The sequence below is a fragment of the Sceloporus occidentalis genome, unplaced genomic scaffold (assembly GCF_023333645.1).
Source record: "Sceloporus occidentalis isolate IW3139 unplaced genomic scaffold, rSceOcc1.0.p SCAF_420, whole genome shotgun sequence".
NCBI classification, from domain to species: Eukaryota; Metazoa; Chordata; class Lepidosauria; order Squamata; family Phrynosomatidae; genus Sceloporus; species Sceloporus occidentalis.
Genome location: NW_028317400.1, coordinates 110,549 through 132,096, shown reverse-complemented (window position 1 = coordinate 132,096; position 21,548 = coordinate 110,549). Strand labels below are relative to the sequence as shown.

The 21,548-nt window shown below is 51.6% G+C and overlaps 2 protein-coding genes across 2 annotated transcripts in view; both read left to right on the top strand.

The window, feature by feature from the left end:
• LOC149272767 (myosin light chain kinase, smooth muscle-like) overlaps positions 1 to 7,877 on the top strand; it is a 41,729-nt gene extending 33,852 nt beyond the window's left edge. Inside the window, exons 24-31 of the mRNA XM_089506747.1 lie at positions 987 to 1,190; positions 2,565 to 2,782; positions 5,264 to 5,387; positions 6,263 to 6,415; positions 6,616 to 6,739; positions 6,910 to 7,039; positions 7,130 to 7,258; positions 7,630 to 7,877. Coding sequence (XP_089362873.1) covers positions 987 to 1,190; positions 2,565 to 2,782; positions 5,264 to 5,387; positions 6,263 to 6,415; positions 6,616 to 6,739; positions 6,910 to 7,039; positions 7,130 to 7,258; positions 7,630 to 7,877 — 1,330 coding nt within the window. The remainder of the gene's footprint in view (positions 1 to 986; positions 1,191 to 2,564; positions 2,783 to 5,263; positions 5,388 to 6,262; positions 6,416 to 6,615; positions 6,740 to 6,909; positions 7,040 to 7,129; positions 7,259 to 7,629) is intronic.
• A 6,482-nt stretch (positions 7,878 to 14,359) lies between these two features.
• LOC149272766 (adenylate cyclase type 5-like) overlaps positions 14,360 to 21,548 on the top strand; it is a 30,739-nt gene continuing 23,550 nt past the window's right edge. The window contains exon 1 of the mRNA XM_089506761.1: positions 14,360 to 15,289. Within this exon, the coding sequence (XP_089362887.1) occupies positions 14,360 to 15,289 (930 nt within the window). The remainder of the gene's footprint in view (positions 15,290 to 21,548) is intronic.

The following is a 21,548-nucleotide window of genomic DNA, read 5'->3' as shown; positions in this document are numbered from 1 at the left end:
CGTGATGGAAACACAAAGACAGCTTCTATCCGTCCGCTGCGCAGGGGATGAGAGACCTTCGTCCTCATATGGAAATAATTGCGGGGGCTGCGGCTGCCGCTCCGTCCGCTGGGGGCTGCTGTCTTTCCGTGTCCTTGGGTCTTATTGCTCTAAAACTCCCCATGGGACATTTCTCCACCACAGCGAGGGACTTAAGCAAATCCGAGACCCACTATCCGGGAGACAGGCTTCCCACAGACGGTTAACACAGGAACCCAGAACCCGCCCGAAGATCGGCCCCTAGCGGCCCCCGTCTAGTCGCCCGTTTCTCCTGCTGTAAAGACTCGAACCTTAATCAGTCGTTGGTCTCGTCTTAGATTCAGGAGCCGTATGTCTATCCCATGCATGTTTAATCCCCTCACTGTATTACCCTCTACCAACTCTGCTGGGAGGCTGCTCCACTTATCTTCAGTAAAGTAAATCTTCCTTCCATCACATTGAAAGCTCTAAGGAAAGAGTACAAACCATTGATTTACCATTAGGTTAAGTTTTAAGAAGTTCCAGAAATTCCCCGCGATATAATTCCTTTATTAAGCAGCCATGTAAGGAAAAATGTACAGAAACCTCAGCCCAGCGACGGATCGTACGCAGACGCGCTAATACTGCGAGAGAATGCGCCGTATTTACCCCTGCTGGAACGCTTCTCTTTAAACCTCCCTCTGAGACCACTGCCTTCCAGATCATACCGTTGTGGCTCTAATTGGTTAATTCCTCCATCGCTGACCTCGTCTTTTGCATTTCCTGAAATAAATTTTTTTTAAATTCCGCTAATAATTGGCAACGAGCTTAAAGATCAAAGCGTAGAATTTTTTGGCAAAATCCAACCTTTTGGCCGATGCCAGAGCTCATCGTATTTCAGTCTCGTATCCACTTCAAAGATAAATATTTCTTTAATAATCTGGATTTGTCTTCATTTTGACATTTTTTTCCCTTTTTTGTGCTCGCAGCGGGAAGTTCGGCCAAGTTTTTCGACTCGTTGATAAGAAAAGTAAAAAAGTTTGGGCCGGCAAATTCTTCAAGGCGTATTCGGCCAAAGACAAGGAGAGCATCCGGCAGGAGATCGGCATCATGAACCGCCTGCATCACCCCAAGCTGGTCCAGTGCGTGGACGCCTTCGAGTCCAAGAGCGACATGGTCATGGTGCTGGAACTGTGAGTACGGAGCGGGGCCCCTGGGGCTCCTCCTCACTAAAGGGGGCAGAAAATCCCGTCGATATGCACCCTGAAAAAAAGAGCATTTTCCGGTCGTGTTATTAGTTTTATCAGTTTATTTATTTATTGTGGACCCCCTGTTTTTAGGGTTAATAGGTCGGGGGTCTCAATAAAAATGATTATTTTTTATATATAAATACTGATATAATCCCAGCTGTTTAGGGCAGGATCAATATGCAAATGATAGTAAATTACCCGCTAATATTTTGGGCAGGAATTTTAGCTTTTGCATAATTTTGAAACAAGCAGAATTACAAAGAGTGTTGATCGATGAAGTGGGAGTTAAGGACACGGCAGTACCCCCAGGACTGTACACAAACCACGGTCCTGCGCTACTACTACTGTGAATTTGTGCAAATGTGCGTGAATGTGTGTAAATGTGCGTGAATGTTTGTGAATGTTCGTGAATGTGTGAAAATGTGTGTAAATGTGCGTGAATGTTCGTGAATGTGTGTAAATTTGCGTGAATGTGTGTAAATGTGCGTGAATGTGTGTAAATGTGCGTGAATGTGCATCACAGTAGGAAGATCTGGAATATTTGCACCATATATGTGTCTGTGGGTTACGCTGCGGGTACTTTGGGGTAATAACTGTGGAACCTCACAGCTGAGATCTTTCTGACTGCCCCTGAGTTATAGTGGTTAGGGTTACCCCATGAGATTAACCTTTTAATTGCCAGTGGGGTGAGTGTGGCCTTGCGCGGCGGAAGGGTTAAAGGTTTGGCGAGTCTCCGCACGCATTTCTGCCAGATCCAGATGTTTAAATAAAACCACAACACAGATTCGATAAAAAGCGACAAATAAGGAATTTCCTTAATTAACCACATCTGCTGGTTTCCTAAAAAAATATTTTGGATGTTGCTAAAAATACAAAAACCGGCCTCAGAAGGCTTATCTTTTTTTGGGGTTCCGGAGAAATTCCCTGCCAGTTATCAGTGAAGAATAATTGTTATTTCAAGGCGGCGTTTGGAAGACGTACAAAAACACTGCTTTACGGGACAGGTAGTTGATACCTGGAGCAGCCTTCCAACAGATGTTTTCGAAGCTCACGCAGTTAAGGAATTTTAAGCTATTGGGTGCCAAGAAATGTCAGAGGGTCCGTTGGTTCGTGCGTAACATTAGAGTTTGTGTCAATAAACCATTGTATTGCGCTACGGAATATGATGGTGCTATATAAAACAATAAATGATGATAACGAATGCCAGCTGATTGGGTCAGGTCCTTAAACCACGCCCCCTGGCATGGGAAAAAAGGTATTAGCAGCAGGTTTGGGGTAAGTTTCATTGTTGACCCGCGATTGGCTGTTTCCCATCAGGGTCTCCGGAGGGGAGCTGTTCGAGCGAATCATCGATGAGGATTTCGAGCTGACGGAGCGCGAGGTGATAAAGTACATGAAGCAGATCGCCGAAGGAGTGGAGTTCATCCACAAACAGGGCATCGTCCACCTGGACCTGAAGCCGGAGAACATCATGTGCGTCAACAAGACCGGCACCAAGATCAAGCTCATTGACTTCGGACTGGCGCGGAGATTAGGTAACCGCAGCCGCTTATCACCCTCGAGCGCGAAATAGATTGTAAGCTCACGAGATCGAGGCCCTGTACCGATCATTATGCATATCAATCGTTTGGCGATGTGCTGCAGGACGGACGCCAAGCCGGTTATATGATGCTCTCTGCTGCTGCGTTTTATGTCCATCTGTTACGGGCTTCACACAGCCGACGTGTGTCTATCCCACTCTATGCAAAGCGTCTCATTTCTGGCAGAGCTCTATGTATCCTTTCCCCAGTCTCTGCAGAGCGTCTCAGACCCGGCAGAGCTCTATGTATCCTTTCCCCAGTCTCTGCAGAGCGTCTCATTTCCGGCAGAGCTCTATGTATCTTTTCCCCAGTCTCTGCAGAGCGTCTCAGACCCGGCAGAGCTCTATGTATCCTTTCCCCAGTCTCTGCAGAGCGTCTCATTTCCGGCAGAGCTCTATGTACCCTTTCCCTAATCTCTGCAGAGCGTCTCAGCCCCAGCAGAGCTCTATGTACCCTTTCCCCAGTCTCTGCAGAGCGTCTCAGACCCGGCAGAGCTCTATGTATCCTTTCCCCAGTCTCTGCAGAGCGTCTCATTTCCGGCAGAGCTCTATGTACCCTTTCCCTAATCTCTGCAGAGCGTCTCAGCCCCAGCAGAGCTCTATGTACCCTTTCCCCAGTCTCTGCAGAGCGTCTCAGACCCGGCAGAGCTCTATGTACCCTTTCCCTAATCTCTGCAGAGCATCCCAGCCCCGGCAGAGCTCTATGTACCCTTTCCCTAATCTCTGCAGAGCATCCCAGCCCCGGCAGAGTTCTATGTACCCTTTCCCTAATCTCTGCAGAGCGTCTCGGCCCCGGCAGAGCTCTATGTACCCTTTCCCCAGTCTCTGCAGAGCGTCTCAGACCCGGCAGAGCTCTATGTACCCTTTCCCTAATCTCTGCAGAGCGTCTCATTTCCGACAGAGCTCTATGTACCCTTTCCCCCAGTCTCTGCAGAGCGTCTCAGGCCCGGCAGAGCTCTATGTACCCTTTCCCCCAGTCTCTGCAGAGCGTCTCAGGCCCGGCAGAGCTCTATGTACCCTTTCCCTAATCTCTGCAGAGCATCCCAGCCCCGGCAGAGCTCTATGTACCCTTTCCCTAATCTCTGCAGAGCATCCCACCCCTGGCAGAGCGCTAAGTATCTTTTCTCAAACGCTCTGCAGATCGTTCCCCTGCCTCTGCTTTTATACATTATAATAATAATTCTAAGCCTCGGCATAAATCCATTTATTGTCCATAAACGCTTCAAATTAACCCAGATTTAATTCTTATCAGAGGTTCCATCTTCTCGCAGATCGCTGACCCCGTCCGGGCGCTCGCTCAGCTCATTAAGGCCGTTATTATGGTTGGAAATTCCTCTCCGAGTAACTGGATCCGATTTCTGTCCTTTTTTGGTCTGTTTTATAACTCATGTAAACTTCACTTCGATAAACTGGCTGCGAGCAGATTAACCCCCGACGCGCTTCTTTCCAAACCGTAACATGTTTAACATTCCTGCCCCGCAGAGCCAATCGGCACAGCGGCCGCAGGGTTGGGAATTCACCGGAGCAGCGACGTCGGGGGCTAAAAATACTAAAGAATAGATCCCGGCTAAAAATACTGAAGAATAGATCCCGGCTAAAAATACTGAAGAATAGATCCCGGCTAAAAATACTGAAGAATAGATCCCGGCTAAAAATACTAAAGAATAGATCCCGGCTAAAAATACTGAAGAATAGATCCCGGCTAAAAATACTAAGGAATAGATCCCGGCTAAAAATACTGAAGAATAGATCCCGGCTAAAAATACTAAAGAATAGATCCCGGCTAAAACTACTAAAGAATAGATCCCGGCTAAAACTACTAAAGAATAGATCCCGGCTAAAAATACTAAAGAATAGATCCCGGCTAAAAATACTAAGGAATAGATTCCGGCTAAAAATACTAAAGAATAGATCCCGGCTAAAAATGCTAAAGAATAGATCCCGGCTAAAAATACTAAAGAATAGATCCCGGCTAAAAATACTGAAGAATAGATCCCGGCTAAAAATACTAAGGAATAGATCCCGGCTAAAAATACTAAAGAATAGATCCCGGCGCGAAGACGTATAAATAACGCCGTGACGTAAAGTATCTCGCGGAAATTCTTTCATTTAAATCCCTTTACGGAGTTAATTACTGGAGATCCTCAAACTGACACATTTTGGACATTGTTTTTTTTTTTAATTCCTGCTATTAAATTGTTCAATATCCCTTTGATTTTGTCTCTTTTTACCGTTAACCCTTCGTAGTACGAATGACCCCGCTCTCGGACCGTACATTTAATAAGCAGAAGGTCGTTAGTCATTGTCCGTGTTGCTGGCGAGGGTCTCTGGCTCTCAGGGGTTAATCAGTGCGTGTTCGCCGCGGTCTCGCTATTGAGCGAGTGTTGGCGGGGAGTCCGTTGCCGGTCCTGACCTCTCCTCCTATTGTCTCTCGCAGAGAATACTCCAAACCTGAAGGTTCTGTTCGGGACCCCGGAGTTTGTGGCCCCTGAAGTTATTAACTACGAGCCCATCGGATACGCTACAGACATGTGGAGCATCGGTGTTATCTGCTACATCCTGTAAGTTGCTGTTGTCCAGGCAATAAAGGGTTAATGTGCTCCACGCGGCCCTGTTACCCCTGTTAACCCTTTTATTGTAAGTTGCCCTGCGGGGAGGGGGGGGTCTGGCAGACAATGGGTGACAGCGCGGGGGTCTCGGCCCCCATCACCGGGCTATTTAAACAACAAGGAACCTCTGCAGGCGGGGGGAGCGTAAAACCTTCCATACATACCTCCCAGCCCCCCAGTGTCATCAGAGGGGCCCGAATATCGCCCAAACCGTCATTTTTTTTTTAATGTATTTATGGAGGCTCTGCCGCAGCCTGGCTGAGCATAGTGGGAGTTTACAGCAGCTGCCAGATGTGGCCAGAACTCTCGGCGGCAGGCTGATGATGCTGGGAGTTGTGCTGCTACACCAGACCATAAAGCCAATGGAGGGGATCTGCAGATCATCTCACACAGAAACGCTCTGCGGGGGAAAGAGACGGGGCGCAGACTGCGAAAAGAAATAAATTATAATAAGAAGAGGCCGTTCCGTTATGTGAACAACTGCCCCTGGTACAAATGGCCCAGGCTGCCATACAGCAGGCAGCCAGTCCAAACAGGGCCTCCTGGGGCCACACATGAGTAACACAGGAAACAGGTTCGTGGACCTGAAACCAAATTGTCTCCCTGATGACTGCTGCCCAGCGATAAACGTCTGTCCCGGCAGCTCCGTCCGTAGCCGTCAACCCTCGTGGTTCATGCTGTGTGTTTCAGATCTCTGTTTTTACCCTTTCAGTGCCAGATTGGTTCCCAGCGGGGGCTACGTGTGGCCTGTGGGCCTCTCCGCTGTCAGTCGGCCAGGGGGCCGTTTTCCGTCTGTAGCCCTCACCGCATGCGCGTCTCCGTTACAGGGTCAGCGGTCTTTCTCCTTTCATGGGGGACAATGACAACGAAACTCTGGCCAACGTGACGTCCGCCACCTGGGACTTCGACGACGAAGCGTTTGATGAAATCTCCGAGGAGGCGAAGACTTTTATCAGCAGCCTGTTAAAGAAAGACATGAAGTGAGTACCACGCCGCGTGGCTTTGTGGATTCCGGTGGGTTATTGCCCCCCCCCCCCCCCCCCCCCGCTGGGGTTCGGCATCGTGTCGCCCCCACGTCTCATAGAACGCGCAGCGAGCGGCTTCTATCGGGGAAGCTCCGGCTGGTAAGACACGGACTCCCGGCCCCCCGCTAACCATGTTTCTGTCCGTTTGTGGCCAGGGCTCGGTTGAACTGCACTCAGTGCCTCCAGCACCCATGGCTGCAGCAGGACACGAACACGATGGAGGCCAAGAAACTGTCCAAGGACCGCATGAAGAAGTACATGGCCCGGCGGAAGTGGCAGGTAACCGCGTGGCCGCCGTCTGGGTCCGTTAGATCCGGTGAAGGAGCCGCGCTCGCTCCTGTAGCCGTGACTATTAAATGTGTTTAAGACCCACGAGGGAAGCTCTTGTCACGCAATCCACTCTTCGTGGCGCGGTGCGCGTTATAACCCTGATCGCGTTTACGTTTCAGAAAACGGGCCACGCTGTCCGCGCCATCGGCCGCCTCTCCTCCATGGCCATGATGTCTGGTTTAAGCGCCAGGAAGTCTTCTGGAAGCTCCCCGACCAGCCCGCTGTCCACAGAGCCCGAAGCCAATGAGGGTGAGGAGCGGCCACGGCGTAAAACAAAACGAAATTAAGCGGTCGAGCGCCTCCCGTGTCCGTGGATTAATGTTGGCTTTGTTTTTCCAGACGATAACCAGGCCTTCCTGGAGCCGGTGAACGAAGAGAAGCCGCCGACGAAGCCGATTTTCACCAAAACCATCCTGGATATCGAGGTGGTGGAAGGCAGCGCCGCCAGATTCGACTGCAGGATCGAAGGTAGCAGAGCTGGAGCTGTCTGCCCGTCGGGATTCCGATACGTCTCTTCTGCCGCTAATGAGCGTAGAGTCGCAGATTGTTAAGCGCTTGGTCTCGATGAACCCGCTGGAGACGCGTCCTCGGCTCTGTACTCCCCCCCCCCCCCCCGTTAGGGGTATTTACCAGGAGAAGCCGCGGAACGAGACCCTTTATCTGCGGTATACGGGGCGTTCTCCCGTCACTCTCCATCCAGCAGGTTCCCCCCGGAGCGCGATCGGATTATACGAGCCTCGGCCCCCTGCCACAGACAGAACACGGATGTTACCAGCGTTACCGCCGGCGCGTTTCATGAAATCCTGGAATTCCATGTCTTTTTATTTCTTTATTTGTAGGTCACCCCGATCCGGAGGTGATTTGGTACAAAGACGACCAGCCCATCAAGGAGTCTCGCCACTTCCAGATCGAATACGACGAGGACGGCAACTGCTCTCTGACCATTTCGGAGGTCTGCGGGGACGACGACGCCAAATACACCTGCAAAGCGATCAACAGCCAGGGGGAGGACGCCTGCACCGCCGAGCTGCTCGTGGAGGTGATGGCCGCCGAGGAAGAGGAGGAAGAAGAAGAAGAAGAGGAGTGAACGGGGATTCCGTACGGTACACATTTCCAGCCGTACGCAATAAGGGACGTTCCCCGGTGGGACTCCGGAGAGACACTTATTCGGAGGATTTGGGCCGATAACTTAGTTATTTTGTCACCATTTGGAGATTATATTTTCAGCCCAATTTTAATGAGACTTTTTCTCACAACCGGTTTGCAATTCACCAAATTACCAGCGGCGGCCCCCGGGACCCCACTCTGGTCTGCCTGCGATCCTGGACACGGAGCGCGCGGGGGGGATGTTGGATGAAGTATTTCCGAATCATTTCACATAGGGGTTACCCTGAATAAGTATAAAGTATAAAGCACAACTGAGTATGACCCAGCACACGCGTGTATGTGGGTGTCCATACATGTCTTTTCAGTGTCCAGGATGGGGGGGGGTTATTCTTAATCTGAATGGGGGGGTGAGAATAACTGAGTTTAAATTGCAGTCGGATTGACGGACGGAGCGTTTATTAACGTTACCGATGGGATCCGCCGATAAATGCATCTGTAGGACGGGGGCTCGTAGCAAATTACCCCCAAGGCACAAGGCTGCAGGGCATTAACCAATTCACCGCTGGCGGTCTTCTACTTATTGGGATCCAGTCCAGGGATGGCGCGGTTCAGAGGTCAGCGGGTTCTACTATTCTGCTGCTACAGACTACAACACCCATCATGCTCAAGCAACCCGGATGCACAGCAGCCAGTGCTCCCCATGCTGCGCCCTCTGAATGAGTAGTAATAACCCCAGAGCGCTACATATACCAAATAAATGCGTGCCCCCCCCAAGGACTGGAGTTTAACTCCCATCAGGCAGGTCTGTGTGAAGTCTGTAAATCAGAGACATTTAAACCTCCTCTCCTTGATGCTTTACCTTGTTTGGTTTTGTTGGCCTTCCCAGGGCTCTCCTGGGTTTAATTCCTACAATCTGCAGCTAGTAGAGGGTTGGCTGTAGGTGATGAGAGTTGTAGTTTGGGAGCAGCTTGATGCCGCCCCCCAGGTTTCGGTGTAGAGCGGCGTAAGGCATGATCTGCGTTCAGGAAACTGCTCTGCGAATCCACGGCTCCCTGCTGCTCCCGCTCTGCTTTACTTCAGGTGTAAGCTCTTATCGGGGAGGCACAGGGAGCCGCGTCTGTACGTCTTTCTGCATCCCCCATCTGTCAGCACCCAGCCTGCCCGGACCTCCTAAAAAAGGTTAGATTAGTGTTTGGGGTCAATTTAAGAGAAATTATCTTTAACCCTTTTAACTCAGACTTTTCGCTCTGCCAATCATAGATCTTCCCGCCGTTATATCGCGTCGTGGAAATCCGTTTCTGAGAGATATCCGTATATTTCTGTAAAGTATATAGTTTCGGGATCTCTAAGAAGTGTACAGGATGATACGTATTAACCCTTTATTCTACCAACGTACATTGGAAAATGCAATTTTGACCCCAAAATCCTCGCCATGAATGCGTAACAGCGGGGGTGTCTGACGCGGCCCCGGTCCGGCCCAACTTCCGGCCCTCGTTAATTTCAAATCTCCCAACACTTTGAGTCCTTAAATATATTTCTTTCCCATAATAATTTTTTGCACCAATCGCATTTCTTGTTCTGAAGGAGTTGCTGATCCTTAACCCTTTAACCTCCAAGGGGGTCCATAGATCGTCGCTTAAAATCGTTAAATGCCATTCCACTTCACCCATTTCGGTCTTAAGCGATGGTGCTCCAGAGGGCACTGAAGGGGTTAAATTGATATTCCCAGTGCAGTCTGCCCAGTTAACCTCTTCATGCAAGGATGATGCCCCAGTCTTGCCCTGTAAGAGTTAACTCGAGCCCCCCCTCTGGCTGAGGTTAGTGGGGGTCCCGCCGCACATGGCGCCCCCCGGGACACTCGCGGCTCGTGGGGTTTGTTTTCTGTGTACAGAGCTTTTTGTCACTTCGTATTTAATGTGCTTTCGTTCATGCAGCGTTTGTGTTTTCGTGTAACGTGCGAACACCATTGTTTTTTTGCCAGTTTGTTACATTTGGACGCTACGGGTGTTTCTCACATCCTCAATAAATAAACCACTTCGCATGCTTTCTACGCCGCTTTCCACTTCCTGTTTATTTGTTTTGTTTGTTTGTTTTTTTTCTCTTTGGATCCGTGAGAGACGCAGACAACGCACGGCGTGATTATTACGCATCGGCTACGTTGTGTGGAATCCCGACGCGGGCAGCCATTTTTCTTTTGGAAGACACGCCCCTCCATCATGAGCGCCGCGTTTCCTGCAGATATCGAGAAAGCCAGCGTTCAGCGGCACAGCCTACCAATCAGGGGCTCTGGGCTGGGGGGCAGACAGCCGTTTAACTCTTAACACCACCATTTATCTCGGACACTGAAAGAGTTAACATAGATATAAAAAGCAAATCAAACAGTCAGATGAGAAGAAAGAAATTAGCGGAAAAGAAACCAATGAGAAGGAAGTGTGAGGCTGACGAGAGTAACGATTATCGCCACAGCTCGTTATCCCTGCAGTCAGGGGAGATCAATGAGGACCCCCTGGAACCCAATGACTCCCATTATCCTCGTACTTCCCTCCCGTCACGTGTAGCCCCCCGCCAGACCACCCTCTTCTCACCCCCAAAGGAATGAGATGTTTGTCATCAGATCGCGTTCCAACAACCGATGTGTCTGGAGGGGCAGAAAAGGCCTAAACCTCAAGCCTTCGCTTCTGAAGGGGCAGATTCTCAGGGTTTTTGCCCCCAGTTTCAGGGGTTCAGGGTCACAGTCTGGAGCTGCCCCCTTCCAACCCCCCCCCCCACACTGGGATCATATATAAGACTCCCAGTTGGTGCTTTTGCTCCCAGTATGTTTCTCGGGGGCCGCTCGGCGACGACCCGGATACGTCTCCTGCAGTTGGTTGGTCGCCCAGCAGGGGGCTCTCCTGTCTCATGTTTGGGATCCGGTAAATCTCTTCTCTGCGCAGTAATTGATCCCCGATCGGTTTGCTGCTTTTCTGCCCCTTCAGTGAAGATTAACTCCATGAACCAGCGTCCGCCGCGTGCGAGGGGGCATTAGGATACTTCCTGTGGCCCCTGGAACGGCGGGGCCCTGGAAAGTCACACTTGCTGTCTTATTAATTAAAGGGACCGTCTTCACGCTGTGCAAGCAAATGCATAGATCAAGAAAAATCACGTTGGAATAAACATCCCCCATATGCAGGTTAACGTGAGCCCTGTACAATGTGTAGTTAAATCAGTGAGATGAAAGAGTGCCCCGACCTCAACCCAGTCCTGTGATCTTTATAAACGCCTTAAAATCAGCTGCAGTTTTCTTTTCTCGTGAATTTTGTACAATTTTAATCTGACGCCCGGAGGGGTTGGTTTGCGCTTTGATACGAGACGCCCTGCGGCGGGGTTTATTTCAGGATGTTTTATCCGGTTCTGTTGGCGGAATGAAGGATCTCGCTGTGAATTCACCTCTCCTGGAATGTGACGTTTATCATATGATTGCGGAGAGAGGCCAGCGGCCGTCACGCGCGCATGGTGTGTGATTCACTGATTTACCTATACAGTATACAGGGCAGGTCACTGATTTATCTATACAGTATACAGGGCCGGTCACTGATTTATCTATACAGTATACAGGGGGCCAGCTCGCTGATTTAGCTATACATTATACAGGGCCGGTCACTGATTTATCTATACATTATACAGGGGGCCGGTCACTGATTTATCTATACATTATACAGGGGGCCGATCACTGATTTATCTATACATTATACAGGGGGCCGGTCACTGATTTATCTATACATTATACAGGGGCTGGTCACTGATTTAACTATACATTATACAGGGGCCGGTCACTGATTTATCTATACATTATACAGGGGCCGGTCACTGATTTATCTATACATTATACAGGGGGCCGATCACTGATTTATCTATACATTATACAGGGGCCGGCTCGCTAGGGTTGGGGTCAGCGCCTTTGGATGAATTTGAATAAAGATTGCACCCAGGGGCCACTAACGCTAGGCACTCCCCTGGGGCAGCGAGTGTGCGAGAGGCAGAAATCGGAGGAGAGAAGGGATGGGGTAGGAGGGCATCAGGGGATAGGTGAGAAGCTGGAGGTAGAGAGACAGACGGGGAGAGAGGGTGGTAGAGCGATGGCGGGGGGCGCTCTGTATAACGCGCTCCGTGGTTAGTGAGCGCTCTCGCCGGCAGGTTGCTGTCACTCTTCTGATTTGCCTGCAGGTGGCGCTGCGTTACCTTGTAAGCCCCTCAATCGGTTCGGGACCCCTTAATATTTCCCAACGGGGCAGAAAAGCACCGAAAATACCGACGAGAATCGAGGGAAACCGTAAACGATATTTTACTTCAAATCCTTTTTATTGAGAAATGTATTTTCTATTTTCTGTTATTTTCTGGCAGAAGCGGCCGGTTTGGGTAATGAATTACACCAAGCGAGTGCAAAGACACAACAACCCCCCAGCATTTCAACTACCCGGGGCTGTGTCACTGAGGGGGGCATTTAGAAGAATAATGGGGTTTTTTTACCCCGTTTAATTTATAAAGCCGTTTCCTGCTGTTTCTATACACATTATCGGGGCCTTTAGGGATGTAGAACCCTGAGGGCCATCAGGGGAGGAGAGAGGGGCATCAGGGACTTGGGGGCCAGAGAGGGACTGGACAAACTAAACAGGGGCACTTGGTAGGTATGGTGTGAATAAAGTTTTGAGATGGGATGTTATCGAGGGCCCCGTGGGGTGAATTACTCTGTCCCGCTGACGGAGACGGGATCCCGCACAAACACGTTACACGCGTGTGCCCGTTTTACCCCCAAGCTGGGGATGATCTACAGACATTAATAAAAAAGCTCCTGGGTAGATCTGATCCAAAGGGGGGACTCTCTCTGGAGTCGGCTCTAGTTGGAGGGTTATGCATCGAGTCCTTATTTGTGCCCAATACCCCTATGCCCCTCCACTGATGCCCCCCGCATCCCTGATGCCCCTCTTTCCCCCCTGATGCACCCCCCCCAGATGCCCCTCTTTTCTAGGAGGTGAGAATGTTTGCTGGGTATGAGGGGATCGCAGGGTTCTACAGCCCTAAAAGCCCCGATAATGTGTATAGAAACAGCAGGATACGGGGATTCCATATACCCCCCGATTCTGTTTTCTCCCCCACCCCCCCCCCCGCTCCATATTTTGACCACCTCTAGCCCCCTGGTTTGTATTAAATCACTACAGGCATCAAACATCCCTTTGGCCAATCAGAGAACGTGGGAAAACACTGACAGCCGCTCTGCGCCAATCACGTTTGGGAGGGGGCGGGGCTGCGAGGCTTTGGGCTGCTGCTCGTCTGAATGGAAGTACAAAGACTAGTTGGGAAGGCATTTCAGGGGCAGGAGCAGCATTGAGGGGGCAGGAGCAGTGTCTGGGGGCAGCATTGAGGGGGTAGGAGCAGTGTCTGGGGGCAGCATTGAGGGGGTAGGAGCAGTATCTGGGGGCAGCATTGAGGGGGCAGTGTCAGGGGTGCAGATTTTGAGCGTGTGGGTGTTGGGGCGCATGCTGTGTGACTCTTGCGTGTACCCCGCGCCGTGCGTGTGATGAGACGGTCATGCGCTGATACGGAGCCGGTGGATTAGCCGTACAGATGTGATTTCCAGGCTCAGGGCGAGAGAGGGGATCTCGGAGCAGAGCAGAGGGAAGGGGCAGATGTGGGGGCAGTAATTCCTCCTCGGAAGGATTTGAAGGCTCGTTACGTGGATTTGCTGTGGAAGGATCCGGATGAGACGCTCCGCTTTACACGCTGATTTCCCTCCCCGGTGCGGACATCCCCGGGGGGCCCAGCTTTCCAGCCATCCAGGAGCTCTGTGACACCTGTGCCCCGACCTCTGCATGCGGTGTCCACTGTGGGGTCCTGCGTGCCAATCGCAGGGGATGCGATGAGTCTGGAAGCTCGGGGTTAACGTCACCGGCGTGTTATTGGCGTGTTATTCGCGTCCTCCCACGGACGGGTTTTCTGTTTATCGTGATTAGTGATGTATTGTTCGGCTTTTTTATCGGCGGCGTTCCACCTGCACAGGTGCGCGTCGCCCGTCCGGCCCCCGTCGAGCGGATCACCTCTCGCCAGGACCCGGAGCTGACGGACCTCGGATCCGCTGCGATCTGGATTTACCAAATGATTTAATTCTCCTTATTAAAGGGTTTACAGAAAAGGAGCAGACGGCGGCTAACGTTCCGAGCCGCCGCGCCGGGATTAAGTCGTCGGATGTCAGTTTCCTTCATTATTCTTTCATTCCGCGTTTAATGGATATTTTTGGATATAATTTGGGGAAGATCGTTCCGCGCCCAGCGAGTATCATGAACACTTTTTATCCGGAACATTTCCAGAGGAGGATTGGCCGTGAAAATGCCTTTTCTGTATTTTTAATGCCCCCCCGCAAGGTGCCGTATAATAATATTTAAGGCTCGGCGGTCGTAATGCCCGGGATCGCCCGTGGCTGCCGAGGACATGTCTAGGTCAAATAGCGTGAGCCCCCCGGGATTCGGGGCTCCCGTCTTACGGGCCGGCGCCGAGCACAGATCGGCCTGGGGGGAAGCAGAATCCAGAGCCAACGGCTACCCTTACTCCAGCCGCTCGTCCAGGAAAAAGACGTCCCGCATGATGGGCTTGTGGAGAAGCGACGAGGACTACGAGCCCCCGCAGGGGAAGCGCTCCTCCTTCGAGAATAAGGTGAGCTTCAGGTCCAAATCGGCCTGGCAGGAGCACCGGGACGAGATCCGGAACAACAACCGGCCGCCGGCCAAGAAGCCCCAGGACGGGGAGGTCGGGCCCAGGTCGGTGGAGCTCGGCTTGGAGGAGAAGTTGGGGAAAGGTAAGGCGGAGGGCGCCGAGGACGTGGCCGACTTCCACTACTCGGTGGGCTTGTGCTGCGGCGACGTTCTGGAGATATTCCGCTCCAAGAAGTTCCAGTCGGAGAAGCTGGAGAGACTTTACCAGAGATACTTCTTCCGGCTCAACCAGAGCAGCCTCACCATGCTGATGTCGGTGCTGATCCTGGTCTGCTCGGTGATGCTCGTACTCCACTGCGTCCAGGGCGATCTCCAGGTGCCTTACGTGGCCGTCCTCTCCGTGGCCATGTTTGTCATTTTCGTGCTCATCGCCGTGTGCAACCGGAACGGCTTCCACCAGGACTACATGTGGATCGCCTGTTACGCCGTCATCCTGGTGGTCTTCATGGTACAGGTGGTGGGGGTCCTGCTGGTGCGGCCCCGGAGTGCTTCTGATGGAATCTGGTGGACTGTATTCTTTATCTACACCATCTACACCCTTCTTCCAGTCCGCATGAGAGCCGGCGTCATCAGCGGAGTCGTCCTGTCCACCGTCCACCTTGCCGTGTCGCTCAAGATCAACGCCACGGACGAGTTCCTGTTCAAACAGGTGAGGAGCCGGAGTCGGGTGTAAGGTGGTCTCGGGGGGGGTTAAGGGGCAGTTTAAAGCAAGTGGGTCACTCGGTTTATTGCATAGGTCACGGAATGCTGGAATTTATTGGGTTAATGTATCAATTCCTGCAAATTTCTAACCGTATCCCGGATACCGTTAGACGTTTTTCTGTAAAATGTTTGTATTTGATAAGCGCCCGATGGCTTTGAGTCAATCCAAAGATGTGGCACCTGCCCACGACTCGGCCCCCGGTACCTGAACCAAGGTGCTTGGCCGGGGCATCTTGGGGCAGCTCCCAGGGGCTCCCATATTTACAAAGACGCACGGGGCAATGGAACACCTCGCTGACCTCTGTGACGGTAGGACATAGAGGCCTAGTCTTTCTCTGCCGAAAAGCGATTGCAAGCTCTTCAGAACATAGTCCAGGGAAAAGCGCTTACAAATGTTTCCCTTGGTTTGCCTTTCGGGGTCTGTTCAGCATGCGCGGTTAGTAACTGACCCCATGTCAGACCGCGTTTCGCTCTTATCTCCCCAGATGGGGTATTAATCCTCGGGTGCAGTTCTAATAACGGGGGAATTAATTGCACCGCATCGAGGCTGTAGATTTACCCCAACCCCTTAAGACGCCGTACAACGACCGCCACAGCCGCGCTCTAAATGAAGTCCGGAGGTCTCGTAAAATGCGTGTGAATAACGATAACGTTTGTCGGTGTCCACGAAGCCTGCGCGCCCCCCCCCCCCCGATAAGTTATTACACAGTCAGGGGCAATTTGTAAGCGTAGGTAGAGATCAAAAGCTAATTAGCTGGGAAGTTGTTGCTTAATCTTCCCGGTGATTCCCGGGAGGTTCTCGGTGCAAATCACGCGATGATCTCAGCGGATAGGTTATATCCCGTCGTACAGCGCCGCGGAATATGATGGCGCTATATTAAAGAATTCATAATATTACTTCCGGGGTCTCGGGGCCGTGTCTGAGCGCTCGGCGCTGCGCCTCCTGGTGTTTGGGGTGCGGACCGGTGACCGTGCTGTATATTCCGGGATTATGGTGTATCCGGGCCCCGTCGGTATTAGAGAGGCGGTTAGCGGTCTGCGCTCCACGAGAGAAGCATTTAGATCACGGGATAGTCTCGTGGTTCGGACGGGGAACAGGTAGAGACAGACTGACGGAACGGGTAGAGACAGACTGACGGAACGGGTAGAGACAGACTGACGGAACGGGTAGAGACAGACGGACGGAACGGGTAGAGACAGACTGACGGAACGGGTAGAGACAGACTGACGGAACGGGTAGAGACAGACTGACGGAACGGGTAGAGACAGACGGGGACATCCGACAGACACAGAAACTATTATTCAAACAGATGAGAAGAGACGGACAGACAGACGGACGGACAGAACGGATCTCGAGAGGCTTTTCATTCCTTGTTTATTTGCATTTTACAAAACATTCAAAATCTTTAGCAGAGTGTGTGTGCGTGTCTGTACGCATGTGTGTATGTATGAATGTATGTTTGTGTGCATGCATGTATGTGTCTGTATGTGCGTGTGTGCGGGTGTTTGTATGTTTGTGCGTGTGCTTGTATGTGTACATGCGTGTATATGTGTGTGTATGTGTGTTTGTGCGCATGCGCGTGTGCCGTGACATCCACACGTTATTGCTGTTAGCCGGAGCTGCCATCCCCACACTCGCTCGCTCGCTGCCTCCTCCTGTATGGCGGTAGCTGGTTGCCATGACAACCTCTTTTTTGTTGGCCTGCGTCCCGTTGCTTCAAATCATGATTTTATTCTGCGTAGTTTAACCCCTTCACACCCCGCCAGGCAGGAGAAATTCACCCGCCGCTGCCTGTCGTGATTTCCAGCACCTGCGCGGCGCAGGATCTACCGGGGGGGAAAAACTCGGATTTACCAGAAGATCCTGAGAATAATAACGGAATCAGCGCGGTGAGCAAAAAATCCCAAAGCGCCAGGAAAGAGTTTAGTTTGTCCAGCCCTTCCCTGGTCCTGTAATACCTGATGCCCCCCTTACCCCCCCTGATGCCCCTCTTACCCCCCCGATGCCCCTTTTTGTAGGAGCTCGGAACGGTTGCTGGGTATTTGCGCTTCACGCTGTTCTGTAGGCCTGGTGGACAGACGGGGGCATTACTGAGTTCTGTTTATTACCCCTGCCGGGGCCGTGATGGCAAACGATTTCTGAGCCATTACTTGCCTCTCGCTGCCTGGCGGACGGAGCGCCGCGGCATGTGACGGCGCCATATGAAGGCGGCATTGTGTGTGCGACGTGACGCGGTATGGGAACAAAAGAGCCTTCTCCCCGCAGCACACGCTCTGCGCCAGCCTGCGACGTCTCCCCGCTCCGCGAAGTCCATGCCAGGGTATAAAACATGCAGATGGTGGGGCGGCAGCTCCCGGCCCCGGCAAACATTCCACAATATAGTCATTTATATTACTTTGTGAAGAAAACCCGTGATTTCTCCCTGCATGCGCGTCGCTGATGCTTACTGACGATTTTTTTAAACCCGTGACTTATTTTATAACCGGTGCAGGACTCCGGGGCTATTTGCCCCCAAATGCCCGTCTCGTTATGAGCTCCGTATCTTAAAAGCACCACGAAGTTTCCTGTAAAGTTCTCTGGACGGTTGCTTGGCCCCCGGCCCGCGTTAGACTCGGTCGCTTAAAGGTCAGTGTGTTTTCAGGGCCGCGCTGGGCGGCGGAGGGTTAAATTGCTCCGTTTCTATGTTTAGCTGCCGTTTGAGGACATTGCGGGGATTTCGTGGCTTTCGTGGCTCCCGGCCAGTTTTATGACATGAGAATCCCATCCTGGACAAAAATGTCGGTTCAAAGGTCAGGTCCCCAAAGGGGTTTTGCATCCAAATAATTTAAACAGCAGCGTTTGGGGTATTGTTTGCGGGGGTCTCCGGGGACCCCGGAAACAGAAGGTAGAAAAATCCTGGATTTTAGAGAAATGTTATATTTTGGTTATGCGCAGCTAATGAATGACCCGGCCCCCCGCCCAGCCCCCGTTATAACCCCCAATATATCACTCGGAGTGTTAATGTTTATGGGAATCTGTCAACTAAACGGTGATTACAAAGTAACCGCTCTGCGCGGCGTCACACGGGGTACGGATCAAGGTGCAGGAACGTTTCGCTGCCACTTTGTTGCATTCATGAAGTTTATTAACCCTTTCTGACTACCTGGTGACGTGATGACTGAGGGGTCAACTATTTTAAGCCCCCCTCGCTCAGCTGTGAACTGATTAACTCCCTGCAGTCACGGGGTTAATAGTCATAGTTCCGGATGTCCCCTTTGCCCCAGTCTCAGCTGGAGGGGGGTCTGTTTCCTGGCGGATCCCCCTGTGATGAGGTCGGACGTGGGCCCGGATGTGACCTCCAGTCCCCACCAGTAAAGCCCAGAAGGGGACACCGGTGGGGAGACTGCATGTGAAGCAATCCTGGGAACTCACAGGCTTCTTGCCCCAAGCTCAGGGTGGAGGGGCAGATTCTCAGGGTCTGCAACTGACTCTGTTATTCCACCCCACCGCAGGCATATAAAATACTCCCAATTGGTGCTTTCGCCCCTAGCATGTTACGGTTGATATCCCTGCTTGAATGCAGGTGACTCAGTAAAGTCTACCTTTAAATAATGACAAGTCATGGTTTCCATTAAAGGGTTAATATTTTAAGTGTCTCGGGGTCCGCTCGTTTAGAAAGCTCCCGGTAGGTGCTGGGTGTACACTGTCAGTGGAGGTAAGGAGGGCGAGCGGCGGCAGCGCGTGGGCTCCGGGTGTACACTGTCAGTAGGGGTAAGGAGGGCGAGCGGCGGCAGCGCGTGGGCTCCGGGTGTACACTGTGGGCAGGGTACAGAATTGAACACTTTGTGAATGCCCCTTTATCACGTCTGTGACCCGTTTCTCCGTGGCTCGGTCTCTGCAGGGACTGCCATTCCTGTGCACCCCCCCCCCCCCGCAGAGAACTTGCCCCCTTGTCTAGCTTCAACCCTGACCCCAACTCCTGGGGCAAAAAAGCTGGGGTTACGTAGAGGGTAAAAGGGTATTTACATCTTATCCCCGGGGCAGTAAAATCCCCACTCCCATCACCCATCGCTGTATGGAATCTACACAGAGCTGGTGATAAAATGACATCATCAGCTGACTTCACGAAAGTGTAATATTTATAGTTAGGGGTCCCCGGGGCTAGATTCGGGGGTCTGCCCCTCTATAGGGTCATTAAAACTAGTTTCCTGCACCGGTTTAACAATGGGGCGGACAGGACATAACGATTTGACAACAGGTGAGGAGAGCACAGGAGCTTACAATCTAGAGGGAATTTTATTAACATGTTAACTCCCTTATGTTATAGACCCCCTATCAGCCCCAATTCCCTGATGCCCCTCATCAGGGAATTGAGTCCCAGACGCGGGGCACAGACCGCCCCGGTAGATTAGCGCAGGGCTGGGCTATAAGGCTATTAATAATTACCCCGGGTGCCCCTGGCAGAGAGGAACAAGAGCCATAAAGCCGGGGCAATTCCAGTTACAGCCCTAGGTTTGGGGAACGTCCGCAACCAGCATTAACCCTTTAAGAACCGGGTGGTATGGATACTAGGCAATGCAGGGGGCTGCCCGGGGTAAAAAAACCACAAACTGTCCAATAAACCCCCTTCCCAAAACTCTCAGCCGTCACACGCGCTGCCGACGCGGATCGGGCGTCATTTTCACTTTACGTCACTCGGGGGATTTAAAACCAGAACGCAACAATCCAGTTGCCATGGAAACAAACACTGACATCCTCAGCATCACTGCTGACTCTGGACCGACATATTGGTGTCTCCGTCAGCGCATGTGTGCATTAACCCCTGCACTGCCGCTTGGGAACCAACGCTCCTGTCCCGTCAGACTCCCGATTTAATGTTATTTTTATCCAGATTTTAAGGAATTAGCCCCCCCCGGGGCCACAGACACTGGGCGGCCATCTTGGGGGGGGGGTTTCATGTCCTCTTTGCTGCTACTTCGCCCCCCAGAATCCATTCATTTCCACCAAATATTTCTCGTTAAAGATTCTAAGTTTGTTAGTTTGCGATAATAAAAAACATGTTTATGGTGTTTGTTTTCATCTCTGCCAGATCAGATTGCCAGCTCTGCGGACCAGCTGTGGTCCTTGCCCCACGCCACCTGCCCCCCACCGCCTGCCCCACGCCACCTGCCCCATACTTCAGGTGTTTCTTGAAATCTGATCATTTTCGTACTATTATACCCTAAATAATGGTAAATACAGAGGTCACGGACCCCAGAGCCTCGAGCCCCCCCCATTCTGGTTGTGATTCATGCGCCTAATACTGGGGCAAAACTTTAAATTTGGGGCAATCGTCACGGTAACCAATGCATTGAGCCTGCCGTCGCTCCTGATTAATGTTGCCTCTTTTTCACTGTCCTAAAAAGGCCATTTAAAAATAGCCGATTGTCGTTGCGCATGGAGTCGATGAAAGGGTTAATGAGGAAAAAGGTTGATCTCGATAGACTTTATGTCTTTTTTCACCCCTGCTATGTTTACTGTTGGCACCCAGCGCGTTTCGTGGTGTTGGGATTGTTGCGCAAGTTCGGCGTTTGTTTATGTTGAAGCGGCCGGGTCCTGCGAGTTCTCAGCGGGATGCACAGGAAGCGCATGAATCCGCGCATGCAGCCCCGACTGTATGTTATAACTGCGGCCGTGCACCTCATCATATGCATATGGGGGAAGATGTGTCCCCCTCCTGGTGGTCTTATGGAGGCACAAAATAGGCGGTATGGGGTACTGGTCCGCAGAGCTTGCAATCTATATCTAAGTACTAAAGCAACTCAATCACTGCAGGACGGATTTGGGCAGCGAGAAGAGGAAGGGGTTAAATTTCCGTGTAAAAATGATGGATAATCCGTAAAGCCTCTGACAGCCCCCTGATAAGCCGGGCGCTGCGGCGGGTGTTTATTTAACTGCCCTCCCTGGGTGCGTCACCCACGGTAACGGCGTTCATTCTGTATCTGGGTAACCGAGGGCTCCGTAAATGTTTGGAAATTAAAAAATGAAGTGCGAGCCGGTCGCGTTCGGGGAGGAATAAGCCCGTTCGGTGCACCGTCTGGTTATATATTTTATCAGGAAAGCAATCATGGAAAAAACGTATTCTGGCCGTAAAGGTTGCTCCGGTGATTGGACCGCTCCGTTGGTTACCATGGCAATAAAATTTGCAGAACAATCACCATTTCGTCCAGAACCGGACGCATTTCCG